At 41.7% G+C, this 16,438-nt stretch overlaps 1 protein-coding gene across 2 annotated transcripts; it reads right to left on the reverse strand.

Moving 5' to 3' along the window:
* Positions 1 to 1,242: 1,242 nt before the first annotated feature.
* LOC114765863 (dysbindin domain-containing protein 1-like) lies at positions 1,243 to 7,585 on the reverse strand. 2 transcript variants are annotated; one of them, XM_028956359.1, is made up of 4 exons: positions 7,269 to 7,585; positions 6,647 to 6,799; positions 5,357 to 5,487; positions 1,243 to 2,356 (listed from the first exon to the last, which is right to left on the reverse strand). In XM_028956359.1, exons 1-4 carry the CDS (start codon positions 7,297 to 7,299, stop codon positions 2,234 to 2,236), a joined length of 438 nt encoding a protein of 145 aa, XP_028812192.1. In that variant the 5' UTR covers positions 7,300 to 7,585; the 3' UTR covers positions 1,243 to 2,233. The 2 variants fall into 2 exon arrangements, with proteins under 2 accessions (XP_028812192.1, XP_028812191.1); XM_028956358.1 differs by having other exon boundaries at positions 5,353 to 5,487; positions 7,269 to 7,578.
* Between the last annotated feature and the right edge of the window lie 8,853 nt (positions 7,586 to 16,438).

A 16,438-nucleotide genomic window follows, 5' to 3' on the forward strand; every position in this document is an offset into this window, starting at 1 on the left:
ATGAAGTGTAGTTGTGTCAGTGTGCTGTCTACATTTAATGAACACTAGTATCTCATTTCTCGTTTTCAAATCTCTGTTCATACAAGATTAAATGTACCAGCTGGTGGCAAATAGATTTTTTTATTGTTAATATTGATCTCAAGGTAAACATCATTGTTCAAAACTGCAATATTATATATTCAAATTGTATTTAAAAAATGTAACCCAGCGTCCCTGCATAATTGAGCCTGATGTTAGGATAAGACAAGGCAGTCTGACAGGGTGAGGATGTTCAGCAGTTTTTCATCACGCCATCTTTCAATACATCTGCCTTGTCTTGTTTTAAGGAGGATTAGGAGCACATTTTAGAGAGAAAATAAATCTTTATTTATTTATAGGGCAGTGGTGGCCTAGCGGTTAAGGAAGAGGCCCCGTAACCAGAGGGTTGCCGGTTTGAATCCCCATCCGCCAAGGTGCCACTGAGCAAAGCACCGTCCCCACACACTGCTCTCGGGCGCCTGTCATGGCTGCATACTGCTCACCAATGGTGATGGGTTAAAAGTAGACACGTTTTGTTTGTGCTGTGTATCACAATGACATTCAATTCACTTTCTTCACTTTCATTCACCACAAAGAAATAATTCATCGTTTATAATTTGTTTGCGTCACATGTTTATGTGAATTTGATGTAAGGCATGATTAAAGTAGATAACAGGATGGGCCTAGTTTTTGTAAGTAATGGCAGCGTAGAAATTCATATGTTTCTGTTTGGATAAGGTTGCACATCAGTCATGACAGTCTGAAGATCTATTGCAGTTGAGAGGTACCTCTCCATTATTGTGGCCTGTTTTTCTTCTTCATTCTGCCCTAAACACAGAAAAACTGCAAGCAACCACCAAAACATGTCAGAGTTTTGACAGTTTCTTCAGATTAAAAACCAATTTTTGCAAATGAAAAAAAATACAACATAGTGTAAACGAGTGGGCATAGTCTTCACTGCTTGGCCCTCTGTTAATCCCACCCACCATGATCGTGTGGCAGAGTCATTAACCATTGTGCTTGGAGGTTATCGAACAACCTGGCCAGAAATGGTGTTGGAAGATTTTGTTCACTAGCTTCATACTAGTTAAATTTCAGACAATATTCAGAAAAGGATTGTTTATTCAGTATATTTTGGGTTAAATTTAAATTAAATTGAGAACCCAATTCTCATTCTGTTTTAAGCATTCTTAGTAGTTGTGTTTCTTAAAAACTGATTTTCAGCAGTTTTGTGTGTTTGAGGCATTTTTGGACTATTCAGTGTAGAAACAGTCAGACAGACTACTCGTTAAAAATTGTGAAACTGCCAATAGTTTTGTTTCTTTGTTTGTGTATTTATTTATTTATATAAATCCTGAGGATTTACACTACTGGTCAAAGAATTTGGATGCACCTTTTCATTTATGGGTCTTTTTTTATATTGCAGAACAAAACTGAGAACTAGGAAACAACAGACACAAGGTTATGTTATAAAAAATAGCAAACATTGACCATTAGAGTCCTAACCATAACACTTAAAGCCAGGAGATGGTGTTTGACTAGACCTCCCACTAATGCTATGGTACATATGTCTTAGAAACTCTGAGCAATTGCTGAACAGTTTCTTGCATTGAATTCTTAAATGGCTCCATCTTAGTGTCCATAACCACCATAGAGTAGGGGCATCCAAACTTTGGAACTGTGTTTGGCCTAAAATGATTTATAAGGTCCACCAAGCTACACCTTTTGTAGGTTAAGGATAAATAGAACATTTTTATACTGTGGGAGAGTATTACTTACTTGAGGCTCACTTCACTTACATCTTCTTGACTTACTTCAAACTCAAATGAGTAAAATCGTCCCACACATGGTTTTGAGTCTTTAGGTTTTGCTCTGGAATGAGTTGTTTTAGTCGTATGATTTGTAACATTTCCGATGAACTGTCAGATGTGTTACTGCATTGCGCTTTAGTAAATTTATGGATTTGCTCCTCACTGGCTGCTGAAGGTCTTTTTCTCCATGCTGCACTTTTATGAACAGTGATTTCCCATCATGCTCCATACTGCCCTCATGGTCCCCATGACTGATATGAGGAAAACGGGGGAATCAGTGTGTGAGTTGATGTCAGACAGGTGTGTAAATTATTGTTGTGCTGTGTTATTGTCGGTTTCTGTGTCCTCAGATCTTCTCTGGCCGCATCCTCTCAGTGCTGCTGGTTGTTCAGGATGATCCATCTTCAGTTGGGGTTTGGTGCTGTCAGACTCTCTGTGGTGCTGCTTGTCGCTTGCTGCCTCTCCTTTACTGCAGCATATCCAGGAGCCCCCACCTCGAGGCAAAAATGGGTGGTGGTGTTGCTGACCTGGCAAGCAGATGTTGCATTAATTAAGCATGTATTTCATGGTTGCTCACTTTGTGGTTGCTCACTTTCCGTGTATTACCCACAAGGCCCAGGGCTCAGTGGCATGTAGACTAATGATACAACCTCTGGAAAAGTTTGGTGAGCCTTTCCTTCTCGGGTTGCAGGCATTAGTTTAGCAATATATCTCAGGACATAATGGATATAAAAATGTTTTTTCAAGCTGCCTCAATTCAACTCCACTGGTTCAAAAGCAACAACCAGTGACCCATTGGAAGTTGTTTCAGGCTGATTTCACAGCTAATGAACTGGGACAAACTGAACTGTGGTCAACTGTCAGTGGGGCAGTGGTGGCCTAGCGGTTAATCAGAAGGTTGCCGGTTCAAATCCCGGCACTGCTCCCCGGGCGCCTGTCATGGCTGCCCACTGCTCACTCAGGGTGATGGGTTAAATGCAGAGGACAAATTTCACTTTGTGCACCGTGTGCTGTGCTGCTGTGTATCACATGTGACAATAACTTCACTTTACTTTACTTTACTTACAGACATCTGATCCCACAGCCCTCATGAGAGAAATAATCTTAGTCTGTCAGAATACAAATCACATAATGCCCTCACCTAACCAATCCCATTCATAGAAATCTACTGGCACATGCTTTTATTACTTACTGTTACGTAGTATTACGTACTCTACCAGTGAAAAGACTGGACACACTTACTCTGTGGAGGTTATGGAGACTAACATGGAGCCATTTTAAAGAATCCAATGCAAGAAACTACAAACCGGATTCCAAAAAAGTTGGGACACTATACAAATCGTGAATAAAAACTGAATGCAATGATGTGGAGGTGCCAACTTCTGTGCCATATTCAGAATATGACATAAATCACGGAACAAAAGTTTAAACTGAGAAAATGTATCATTTTAAGGCAAAAATATGTTGATTCAGAATTTCAACAAATCCCCAAAAAGTTGGAACAAAGCCATTTTCACCACTGTGTGGCATCTCCCCTTCTTCTTACAACACTCAACAGACGTCTGGGCACCGAGGAGACCAGTTTCTCAAGTTTAGAAATAGGAATGTTCTCCCATTTTTGTCTAATACAGGCCTCTAACTGTTCAATCGTCTTGGGCCTTCTCTGTCACACCTTCCTTTTTATGATGCGCCAAATGTTCTCTATAGGTGAAAGATCTGGACTACAGACTGCCCATTTCAGTACTGGATCCTTCTCCTACGCAGCCATGATGTTGTGATTGATGCAGAATGTGGTCTGGCATTATCTTGTTGAAAAATGCAGGGTCTTCCCTGAAAGAGATGATGTCTGGATGGCAGCATATGTTTTTCTAGAACATATATATTTTTCTGTCTTTCCAGACATGCAAGCTGCCCATGCCACACGCACTCATGCAACCCTATATCATCAGAGATGCAGGCTTCTGAACTGAGCGTTGATAACAACTTGGGTTGTCCTTGTCCTCTTTGGTCCCAGATTTCCAAAAAGAACTTCAAATTGTGACTCATTTGACCACAGAACAGTCTTCCATTTTGCCACACTCCCTTTTAAATGATCCCTGGCCCAGTGAAAACGCCTGAGCTTGTGGATCTTGCTTAGAAACGGCTTCTTCTTTGCACTGTAGAGTTTCATCAGGCAACAGCGGATGGCACGGTGCATTGTGTTCACTGACAATGGTTTCTGGAAGTGTTCCTGAGTCCATTCTGTGATTTCCTTTACAGTAGCATTCCTGGTTGTGGTGCAGTGTCGTTTAAGGGGCATCATGGGCATCCAGTATGGTTTTACGGCCTTGACCCTTACGCACAGAGATTGTTCCAGATTCTCTGAATCTTCAGATGATGTTATGCACAGTTGATGATGATAGATGCAAAGTCTTTGCAATTTTTCGCTGGGTAACACCTTTCTGATATTTCTCCACTATCTTTCTGCGCAACATTGTGGGAATTGGTGAGCCTCTACCCAGCTTGGCTTCTGAGAGACACTGCTACTCTGAGAAGCTCTTTTTATACCCAATCATGTTGCCAATTGACCTAATTAGTGTTAATTGGTATTCCAGCTCTTCGTTATGCTCAAATTTACTTTTTCCAGCCTCTTATTGCTCCTTGTCCCAACTTTTTGGGGATTTGTTGACACCGTGAAATTTTGAATCAACACATTTTTCCTTTAAAATTATACATTTACTCGGATTAAAAGTTTGATGTGTCATCTATGTTCTATTACAAATAAAATATTGACATTTGCCATCTCCACATCATTGCATTCAGTTTTTATTCACAATTTGTTTAGTGTCCCAACTTTTTTGGAATCCGGTTTGTAGCTTTGTTTACTATTGTCATCATAGTTTTTTGTCATCAAAAAACGGTTGTGCATTAATATGAGCATTAAGATGTGCATTAATATGAGCAAAGGACTCAGTATCAGTATAAAACTTCTGGACTGTTGGAAACCATTCCCGTTGTATAACTTGTCAAAATGTTCAAATGTTCAACTTATTGCCTTGTTTGCAATTTCAGTATATTACATAACCTCATGTATGATATTTCATAGTCCTGTGTTTTCAGTTTTGGTCTATAATGTAAAAAAATCCAATCTTTTCACAGGTTGTGTAATTTTCTTGTTTACATTTACATTTACGGCATTTATCAGACGCTCATATCCAGAGCGACTTACAATCAGTAGTTACAGGGACAGTCCCCCTGGAGCAACTTAGGGTTAAGTGTCTTGCTCAGGGACACAATGGTAGTAAGTGGGATTTGAACCTGTGACTCTGTAGTCTTCTGGTTCATAGGCAAGTGTGTTACCCACTAGGCTACTTCCTTGTTTAACAATTAAGCTTTGGGCCATATTTGCGTTGTGAAATGAGTAATATTATAAAGGGCTCTATAAACCCACAAACAATCCCATTTCTGATTAAAGGGACATGGCTGCTCTAGAACAGAACAGTCAACTGAACCACTTCATGGTTTCATTTTCGGTTACACTCACTGACTGGCGATTGGTGATTTTCATCCTCTGAGTCAACAAACACCTCCGCCAGTTCCTGGTCTGACGTGTCAGTGAGCTCTGTTAGGTCCAGCAGGTCAAAGTGCACTTCAAGTGAAGAAACGCTGCTAAGGGGCTCTAGAAGGAAAGCAAGAACAAGGCACCATGCTGACAAAGCATTTGGAAAAGGCTATAATCTCATCATAATCAGTTCACGTAATTTCAAACACAATTTGATTGTTTTAAAGCTTTGTGTATATTTCTGAGTAAATGAGACCTGTAGCTCTACAAACAAACATATTATATACATATTTGTGTGTGTCTGTTCTTATTTAGTGTAAAATTACAGGATACACGCGTTCTCTCTCTCTCATTTCATCTTAATATCTTAAAATGGAAGCTTATGAGCTCCATCCAAATTAGAAATGTGACATCAGGAATGACGTTTTATCTTGGTGTCCATTTGTGGCAGATGCTGGTGCTGGAAAACTGAACACCCTTTCAGAGGCCACAGCTGAGAATGATCGCTTTGTGGTTCAGAGACAGAGAGGGATTCTGCTTCTAAACACAATACGCTTTTTCACCCCAAGAACTGGCAGATAAGACATGAGGTGAATACAGAGGGCAAACAGAGCCAAGCAGAATGGAGGATCTCAGACCCACCAGAAAAGTTCAGAAATAGAAATAGCCAACAAAGCAAAAGTACAGGATGTCTGAGAAAGGTAACAATGATGCTGATGATTAGTAACCTGTAGCTGCCACATTCCACTGATACAAGACAACAAAGCCCATCACCAGGGTTGCTTTCATCAAAAAACCTTTTTCCCGTGACTGAAATGAGATGAATTGCAACGTAAATTCTGGTCATGACGATAAATATAATAAAATCTATCATGTACTATTGCTGACAAAAAAAGGAGACTAATTTTGTCTAAATTGTGGTTTACAAAAGAAATCTACATTAACATTTCTATTGATTTCTGGTGACGAAAATGAGACGAGACGTTACTTGGTCTCGTTTAAACGTGTTATTATATGTATGCCGTATTTCTGTTTCCTGTGTCTCCCATCCAGTTGTACATATGACGTCATTTATGCCACACGCCTTCAGGTTTGTTTATGTTTATCATTTTAGTTTTCGCCCATTGTGCTGGTTTCTTTGTTTTATTAAAATCCCTTTGTTTCATGATGTCCCGCTTCTGTGCCTCATTTCCCCCATGACCCCGAGACGTGACAACAAGACTAAAACTAAACTAAACAACTATACACTCCATATAAATCACCCAGTTCTACTCACGTCTTCTCTCCATGAGGTGCAGCAGGCTTGGGTTGTACCCTGGGATTCCACCTTCTTCATCACACACGAGATGATGAGTGGCCTCTTTGACCTGTTTGGCCAGGTCTTCGGATTTAGACGTCTTCAGTGGTTTCTGGGTGTCTTTTTTGGCCTCTGTCACACAAGAATGGCAGTGATAGGTTATTTCTCTTGGACTTAACAGCCTTCTATTTGGATGTTCATAAACTTGTGTGTGTTAGACATAAATTGAGCATTGTGTTAATAGTACTGAAATGTGATGTTCTGCTATGTTCAGGATTTTTGGGCATATCGCTACTACTTCGATTTGTGACTACATACACATCATTAAACAAAATGTGCTTTGTTCTGTTAGTCAGAACATATGAACAGTATAAGGTCACTCAAATGTACCTATCTAGATGTATAAACTGTACGTAAACCCACATAACAGAATGAGAGCAGCTCTAAATAGTCTTAGAACAAACATCTTACATTTTTATTCCTTTCATTGAATGCAAGTGCGTTCAACATATTACTAAAATAACACAATGGCCCCTTCCTCTCTGTCTGTGTACAAGTTGTTTCACCCCACTTGCAGCAGAAATAATGAAACTGGGGTTACCTGAGACTCCAGCCTCACCCTGTGCCTCCATCCGTCTGAGCCGTGTTCCAAGGTGCTGTACATGAGAACCTCTTAGATTAAGAGAGAGGGAGTTTGATCATCTGTTCTGTGCCGAGTCGTCCAGATGCTCATGCCTTCCAAAATCCAACTGGAGATGATGACCCACTGCTACTGTTCTGCAGCTAGAGACAGGCAGAGTGAGATTTACAGACAGAATGGCAGAGCTAGTTTGCTATGTAAGCATTGCATTGTAAATGAGAGCAACAACCACAGAGTCCAGAGAGATCTAGAGAGCAAGGACAAGAGAAAACGGGAAAAAAAGAGTGAATGGCAGACTGCCCAGATGGAAGGAGGGAGGGTATAGGGGTGTGTGTGTGTGTGTTAAGTAAGTCACACACACACACACACACACACACACACACTTAATTTATGCACATACTGTACTGTGCCTAATGATAAAATCGATAAAATCTGCTTGTTCATCTCTTCCGGCACCCAAAGTTTTGTATTCTTCATCCATTGAACAGTTGCTGCTACTGTGTTTTGCTTTGATATACAGTAGTGTACAGTTGGTCGCAAAAGCATTCAGCCCCCTTTAACCTTTCCACATTTTGTCACATTACAGCCACAAACATGAATCTGTTTTATTGGAATTCCACATGAAAGACCAATACAAAGTGGTGTACACTTGAGAAGTGGAAGGAAAATCAAACTTGATTCCCAACATTTTTTACAAATAAATAAAAAAAGTGGGGTGTGAGAATTTACATTTACATTTACAGCATTTATCAAACGCCCTTATCCAGAGCGACTTACAATCAGTAGTTACAGGGACAGTCTCCCTGGAGCAATTTAGGGTTAAGTGTCTTGCTCAGGGACACAATGGTAGTAAGTGGGATTCGAACCTGGGTCTTCTGGTTTATAGGCGAGTGTGTTACCCACTAGGCGACTACCACCCAATTTATGCAACCCCCCGAGTCAATACTTTGTAGAACCACCTTTTTATGCAATTACAGCTGCCAGTCTTTTAGAGTATGTCTCTACCAGCTTTGCACATCTAGAGACTGAAATTCTTGCCCATTCTTCTTTGCGAAACAGCTCCAGCTCAGTCAGATTAGATGGACAGCGTTTGTGAACAGCAGTTTTCAGATCCTGCCACAGATTCCCGATTGGATTTAGATCTGGTCTTTGACTGGGCCATTCTAACACATGGATATGTGTTGTTTTAAACCATTCCATTGTTGCCCTGGCTTTATGTTTAGGGTCATTGTCCTGCTGGAAGGTGAAACTCCGCCCCAGTCTCAAGTCTTTTGCAGACTCCAAGAGGTTTTCTTCCAAAAAATTCACTGTATTTGGCTTCCACCCAGCTTCCCTGTCCCTGTTGAAGAGAAGCACCCCCAGAGCATGATGCTGCCATGATGCGGTGTTAGTTTTCTGCCACACATAGCGTTTTGCATTTTTAACCAAAAAGTTCAATTTTGGTCTCATCTGACCAGAGCACCTTCTTCCACATGTTTGCTGTGTCCCCCACATGGCTTGTGGCAAACTGCAAATGGGACTTCTTATGGTTTTCTTTTAACAATGGCTTTCTTCTTGCCACTCTTCCATAAAGGCCACCTTTGTGGAGTGCACGACTAATAGTTGTCCTATGGACAGATTCCCCCACCTGAGCTGTAAATCTCTGCAGCTCGTTCAGAGTCACCATGGGCCTCTTGACTGCATTTCTGATCAGCGCTGTCCTTGTTCGGCATGTGAGTTTAGGTGGACGGCGTTGTCTTTGTAGGTTTACAGTTGTGACATACTCCATAAATTTCTGAATGATCGCTTGAACAGTGCTCCGTGGGATGTTCAAGGCTTGGTAAATCTTTTTGTGGCCTAAGCCTGCTTTAAATTTCTCAATAACTTTACCCCTGACCTGTCTGGTGTGTTCTTTGGACCTCATGGTGTTGTAGCTCCCAATATTCTCTTAAACAACCTCTGAGGCCGTCACAGAGCAGCTCTATTTGTACTGACATTAGATTACACACCAGTGCACTCTATTTAGTCATTAGCACTCATAAGGCATGTCTATGGGCAACTGACTGCACTCAGACCAAAGGGGACTGAAAAATTCTGCACACCCCACTTTTCAGTTATTTATTTGTAAAAAATGTTTGGAATCATGTATGATTTTCGTTCCACTTCTAAAGTGTACACCACTTTGTATTGGTCTTTCACATAGAATTCCAATAAAATAGATTAATGTGTGCTGCTGTAATGTGACAAAATGTGGAAAAGTTCAAGGGGGCCGAATACTTTTGCAACCCACTGTATACTAATTTCACTACATATAGTTTACACAGGCTGCAGTTATGTCCCTCAATTTTTATTCCTAATATTTTTGATTCATCCATCCAGCCACAACTGTTCCCCTACAGACACCCTCATCCCCAATCTCGAGTGGGCCTTGCCCTCAGCAAAAACTTTCCATACCCACTGTGTGTTTGCAACCCACAAGGGCTGGAGTCTATGACAGTGCCTACTCGGACACCAGTAAAGTTTTTATCATTCCTTATTTTTAGTTAAACTGTTAGTTTAGGTTATTTGATATGAGAATTAATTGTGTTGACTAAGAAAGTATATTAAGGTTTAAAACGTCTGAAAATGCTGAAATCTTACCTGGTTAATGTGTGATGCTTTCTCCTCTGTGCCTCTGCAATTTGATGTGGAAAGCAACAATGCAAAATATCTGAACTGAACTACAGTTCTCGTTAACTCTACACTGTTGGTAATATCCGCGGAACATTTTAATGTTGTTGCCTTGTGATGCAAAAATTACACCTTCTCAATGTGAAACAGTTTTCATAAAGCGTAACAGCGATGGAGAAAGTGTTGAACTTGGGTATCTGACTACTGGTCTCTGCTGTAATAATAACCACTACAATAATACAGCACGACAATGAGACTGGATGTAGGGCTGGGCAATAAGACGATAGAGATAATAATCATAAAATAGATTTTTTCCTCAATAGAAACAAATATATAGTCCACAAAAAGTCTAGATGAAAGCAATTAGCTGTCACATAGTTGGTACACAGCGAAATCTGCATTTAACCCATGCCCTGAAGAAGCAGTGGGCAGCCATGACAGGCGCCCGGGGAGCATTGTGTGGAGACGGTACTTTGCTCAGTGGCTCCTTGGCAGTTCGGGATTCGAACCGGCAACCTTCGGATTACAACCTTCTGTTTCCTTGCCCACTAGGCCACCACCGCCCTAGGCACACACGTCAACTTGTCCCATCTCCAAAGCAACTCAATTTCCCACAATGCCAGTCAAAGCAATAGATTGGTTGGAAGCATCCCTTTGAACTCACACAATGCAAGTCTGTTCAGTCCCAGATCCAAACAAGCATGGGTGTTTCCCCTAAAACAACCAGTACAATAATAGGGTGGTAGTAACCTAGTGGGTAACACACTCGCCTATGAACCAGAAGACCCAGGTTCAAATCCCACTTACTACCATTGTGTCCCTGAGCAAGGCACTTAACCCCAGTAACTACTGACTGTAAGTCGCTCTGGATAAGGGCGTCTGATAAATGTTCTAAATCTATCTGCACTACAACAAGAAATTCCGAACCGCCAAGGTGCCACTGAAGTGCCACTGCTGACAAGGTCACGAGTTAAATGCTGAGGACACATTTTCTTGTTTAACACAATAAGATTGCTCTTGTGGGTAACACACACTTTGAAGACTTCAAAACGTAAGGTTCAAACCCCACTTACTAATATTGTGTCCCTGAGCAACCCTGAGTCCCTAAGCCCTGAGTGTCTCCAGAAGGACTGTCGCTGTAAATACTCATTCTAAATCAGTGTAGCGGTTTTCCTTCTGCGTTGTGTATTTATTTTTCTCCTTGGATGGCAAATGCTGAGATGACACCACAAGATCACTCAACACATGTATTGCTCTCACTGCACAGAAAGCAAACCATACGGTCACAAAATCTCTCCTTCCTGCACCTCTCACTGTCCATGACGTGTCCAAGAGGATGCAATACTAAAATAAAATAACATAAAATAAAATAACAACACATAACATAACATTTTAAAACATTCCATACCTGCACAGAAAGCAAACCATACGGTCAGAAAATCGCTTCTCTCCTTCCTGCACCTGCATATACAACATGTGCACACTACATTTACATTTACATTTACAGCATTTATCAGATGCCCTTATCCAGAGCGACTTACAATCAGTATTTACAGGGACAGTCTCCCTGGAGCAACTTAAGGTTAAGTGTCTTGCTCAGGGACACAATGGTAGTAAGTGGGATAATATTTCTAATAATATTTCTAATATGTACATCGTTAATAATAAAAAAAAAACTTTCTGCCGCCAAGCCCACATACCTCTCAGTGTCCAAACCGGATTACCAAACCACTAAGTCAGGGTCATGGCCTCTACCGTACAGCTAGGTGGTGCTGAAAGAGTTTTGTAACTCACAGAACTTTTCATTACAATAAACAAGAATTCAATGACAAGGAAATACAGAGACATATTTCATGTAAACAACAACAACAACAACAACAAAAAACCACATGTGTGTCCCACATATAATTAAACCAACAGGAAATCAACATAAATCAACCTTATATTCCGTCATAGTACAGCTAGCCAAAATAAAAGTCTTATAAAATATTTTTTAAAAATACACAAAAACACATGTTTAGGGGAATAGTAAATATTAATCTGGTGTAACCACACCACATAAAGGCATCTGATAATTGCTGGACTCATCCACTTTCATTGATGACATGCCTTATGACCAAAATAAGAGACACAGAGACACCACAAATGCAATAGTTTATTTTACTGCAAAAAACACGGTTAAACCCTGATTCTCCCTCCCTGGCAGCAAACATTTCCTTTTTTTAAGTAGTCCTGCAGAACATTTATGTTCAACTTCTGACAAGAAAATGACATTTAAATTAAAAATGAATTATTATGTTGTCGCATCTCTGTTAGAAATAAACATATTGTGATTTATATGAATATCGACTGATATGGATGCCAACGAATGGTGCTAAGCTAAGCACAGTTTTACTGACTGCTACTGGTAAACTGTGGTAAACTCCTCTTTTTTTTTACGGGGTTGAAATAGCGTTGGAAAAGATCAACTGGTGACCTGCGCATGTACGTGCGCCCACTGTACAGCCCAATGCTGTTCACTCTGCTGACACACGAATGTGCTGCACAGTTCAGTTCGAACCACTTCAGTTCGAGCAGATAAAACATCTGTTGTAGAGTCTGACAGCGGTTGGCAGGAAAGAACTTCTGAATCTCCGTCCCACATCGTGGGTGCCGCAGCCTTAAATGATTTTTAGTGTTTGTGTTACCGGGTGTTACAGGTTTGTGCAGCTCAAGATATTCAAGGAGACTTTGTTCATCTTTTCTTTATACATTCTTTATTTACACAATAGCTTTTTTGTAATTTATTTCTATAGAGGGTTTGATTTAAACACCCCTTCAGACTTCCTCTCTTCTACCCTGGGATGTCCCCACAGCTCCTCCAGTTCTCACAACGTCGTGGAGAAATCGGTCTAGTTTTGGACACTTTCCCAGGTCATTCCTGGTATCCATTTCTTTGAGAAGATCTGCATTAAGTTCATAGATAGCGCTCATCTTTTTTAGTTTGGACCCCATTATATCAAGATACACTTGATTTTCATGACGCTCCTGGAGATAGTCCCTTTCAACATTGACCGCAAGGGACTTTGCTTCATCCAGTCTACGTTCATAGTTTTTTAGCTGCACACGTAGCTCAGTGTTTTCCTCTTGGAGGCACCTTTTTGCTTTCAGTTCTCTGGCAAGATTCTCATCTCGTCTTTTGTCTTTTCTGGTCTTCATTCGCTGGAGTGTCTCTTGAAGGTACCTTTCTTTGTTCTCCATCTGATTTTGGAAGTTGGTCTCAGTCTCCAGGAGAAGCATCTCTGCATCTTTCCTGCTTTCTTTTTCTGCTTCAAGCTCCCTTTCAGCTTTCTCTCTTCTCTTCTGCTCATCTGCCAGTTGAGTTCTCAGCTGATCACAGGTCTCGGCCTGTGAAGGAGCTTTTTTCCTGGCAAACCTGATACGCTTAACTGCTTTCTTCCACCACTTCATTTTTATAGCTCTGTACTAACAGCATGCAATTCTGAAATTAGTTATTTCTTGTAGGCTTGCTGCTTAAATAGAGTAGAGCTGATGATTTTTTTCAGCCAATCACATTGAAGAACAAGAGCTCAGAAACAATGTGATTGGCTGTTTTTTTCAGCCAATCACACTAAAGAATAAAACTCAGAAACAATGTGATTGGCAGCGAACAATTCACTATATAAAAATATATTTATGTAATTATTGTTAAAATGCCCGGTTAAAATGTGGTTCAGCGGAAGGGAAGAATTGTGTAAACAGACGGGAGAAGAAGAAGATCGTTAGAGTGTTAGCATGTCAGCATAGTCGATAAAGAGACTTTAGAAAGTAAAGTTCAAGTTTTTTTCTCTTTACGAAATTTAGGCGTGGTGCAGAATTACAGCCACTTTTAGCCATTCCCACAATGAAATTTCCCCAGGACGCGCCGTTTCTGTGTCTGTAGGTTTAAATGATAATGCAGAGGAGAGAGACCAATTGCAGTCAGTGGCTATTCACGGAAATGACGTCACCAACCACCATATTTGGCGCAGACAGGAAGTCGTCTCGGCGTTTCTCCCTAAAAAAAAAAAAATGAACCCACCGGTACTTCAGTGTCACGTGTGACGGAACTAAAAAAATACTTTTGTGCTTATTTTTACATCCAACCACGAGAAACATCAATACTTCACACGTTTTCAAGACACGAGTTCCTTTTTTAGGCGAGGGGTGAGAAATTGTCTGGGAAGCATCATGAGGTAACCTTTCCCCGAAATTAGGGAACAATTTCGGGATCAGACCGTCTGAGCTCTTTGAACGACCAAAGCACTCTTCTGTCGACTGTGTGGACTGGGACATGTTCAGAGACTCATCCTCTTACCTGGACGAGTACACCACTGCAGTCACTGGTTTCATTAAGACCTGCGTGGAGGAATGTATTCCCACTAGAACCGTACGGTTTTTCCCCAACCAGAAACCCTGGGTTAACGCCACCATCCGCCGGAAGCTCTGCGATTGTACACATGCTTTCCAGACCTGTACAAAAAATGCAGATACGATCTCCGGAAAACCATCAGGAGCTCTAAACGGGATTACAGCAGTAAAGTGGACTCCCAGTTCAGCTGCACACGTGACGCGCGTCAGATGTGGAGGGGGATTCAGATGCTGACAGACTACCAACCACGACCACACACACTCGATTCCGCCAGCCCATCACTCCCAAAAGAACTGAACACATTCTATGCACGCTTCGAGCTCGCTAACTCCCATCCTCCAGAGCAGCTCCAGCAGAGCTGCATGACGTCACTCCCACCGTGTCTGTTGTGGATGTGAAGAGGGGCTTCAGCAGAGTCAACATCCGCAAGGCCGCTGGCCCATATGGAATTTCGGGTCGCGTATTTAAGGTGTGCAGTGAGCAGCTGTCTGCAGCCTTTACTGATTTCTTTAACACCTCACTGCAGAGCTCAACTGTCCCCATCTGCTTCAAAAGACTGTTGTTTGTAGATTTCAGCTCTGCATTCAACACAGTTATCCCCTCCAAGCTGATCCAGAAGCTGCGGGCACTGGGACTCAGTTCTACTCTGTGCAACTGGGTTCTGGACTTTCTCACCAACAGACCGCAGCATGTGAGGATTGGCAAGAACACCTCCACCACAATGATCCTCAACACTGGCACGCCACAGGGAAGTGTTCTGAGCCCAATGCTGTAATCCCTGTTTACACACGACTGTGTGTCCAGACACAGCTCCAACACCATCATCAAGTTTGCTGATGATACCACGTTGTAGGCCTGATCAGCAACAACGACGAGAGAGGAGGTGAGACTCTTGGCAGAGTGGTGTCAGGAGAACAACCTCTCTCTCAACGTCAGCAAAACCAAGGAGATGGTTTTGGATTTTAGGAGGCAGGATACAGCTCACCTTCCTATCTACATCGCAGGAGGTGCTGTGGAGAGGGTCAGCAGCTTCAGACTCCTTGGGGGTCACCCTCAGTGCCGACCTCAAGTCCTCAGAACACACTGCAGCGGTCACCAAAAAAGCCCACCAATGACTCCACTTCCTCAGACGCCTAAAGAAGGCTGGGGTATCCACCTCTGTCCTCACCAGCTTCTACAGGTGCGCTGTGGAGTCCAGAGGGTGGTGAAAACAGCTCAAGAGGATCACAGGCGCACCACTCCCAGCAATAATGGACATTTACAGCACGCGCTGTCTCAGGAAAACAAAGAGCATCCTGAAGGACCCCAGCCACCCTGCACTGTCACTTTTAGTTTCTTGCCATCAGGCAAGAGACTCAGGACAATTCACACACACACATCGCGATTCAGGAACAGTTTCTACCCCAGTGCCATCATGCTATATTATGCAACTTAGATATATTCACCCTTCTGTGACTTATTTATTTATTGCTGCTGCACTTTGTCTTCTATGTATCATGTTCTATGCTCTGTCTACGTGGGAGAGTTTTTTTTTAAAGTAAGAATTTAATTGTGCTCTGTACGCTGTACTCTGTACATATGACAATAAACTTCAACAAAATAAATCAATAAAACGTGGGGGAAGGGAAGCAGTCTCCCCTCAGTGTTATAGTATTTTACTTTGTATGCAGTTTTTCCAACTGCAACATGGAGAGCATTTCCTTAATCCAACTATTAATGAGGCGAAAGCTACCACCTTGGCTTGAGATATCGTAAGAATTATATCTGGAGGGGGGACCCAAAAAACAGAGATGTATGGTGTAGGTTCAATCGTTCTATTACACAAAGATGACAAGACTATGAAAATATTTTCCCAGAAATTGTAGAATGACTGGCAGTTCCAGAACATGTGGCCTAAAGTAGCTGGCCCTTGGTGACATCGTAGGCACTCCGAGCTGGTATTAGGAAACATAGCTAGCTTATCTGCTGAGTAATGCAGATGATGTAGTACATTAAACTGGATCAAACATTGTCTAATAAAGACCGAGGAGGTATGAATAGCTTCTAGGCACTGTTGCCAGCTCTCACCCGTAACTACAATGTTAAGATCCTG

Source organism: Denticeps clupeoides, chromosome 16 (genome assembly GCF_900700375.1).
Source record: "Denticeps clupeoides chromosome 16, fDenClu1.1, whole genome shotgun sequence".
Taxonomy (NCBI): Eukaryota; Metazoa; Chordata; class Actinopteri; order Clupeiformes; family Denticipitidae; genus Denticeps; species Denticeps clupeoides.

Coding starts and splice junctions, on each gene's coding strand:
- LOC114765863 (XM_028956358.1), bottom strand. CDS start 7,299: ATGGAGGCACAGGGTGAGGCTGGAGTCTCAG. Junction 5,488..6,646: donor GCACCTCATGGAGAGAAGAC/GTGAGTAGAACT, acceptor CTTTCCTTCTAG/AGCCCCTTAGCAGCGTTTCT. Junction 2,357..5,352: donor AAATCACCAATCGCCAGTCA/GTGAGTGTAACC, acceptor TCTGCTTGCCAG/GTCAGCAACACCACCACCCA.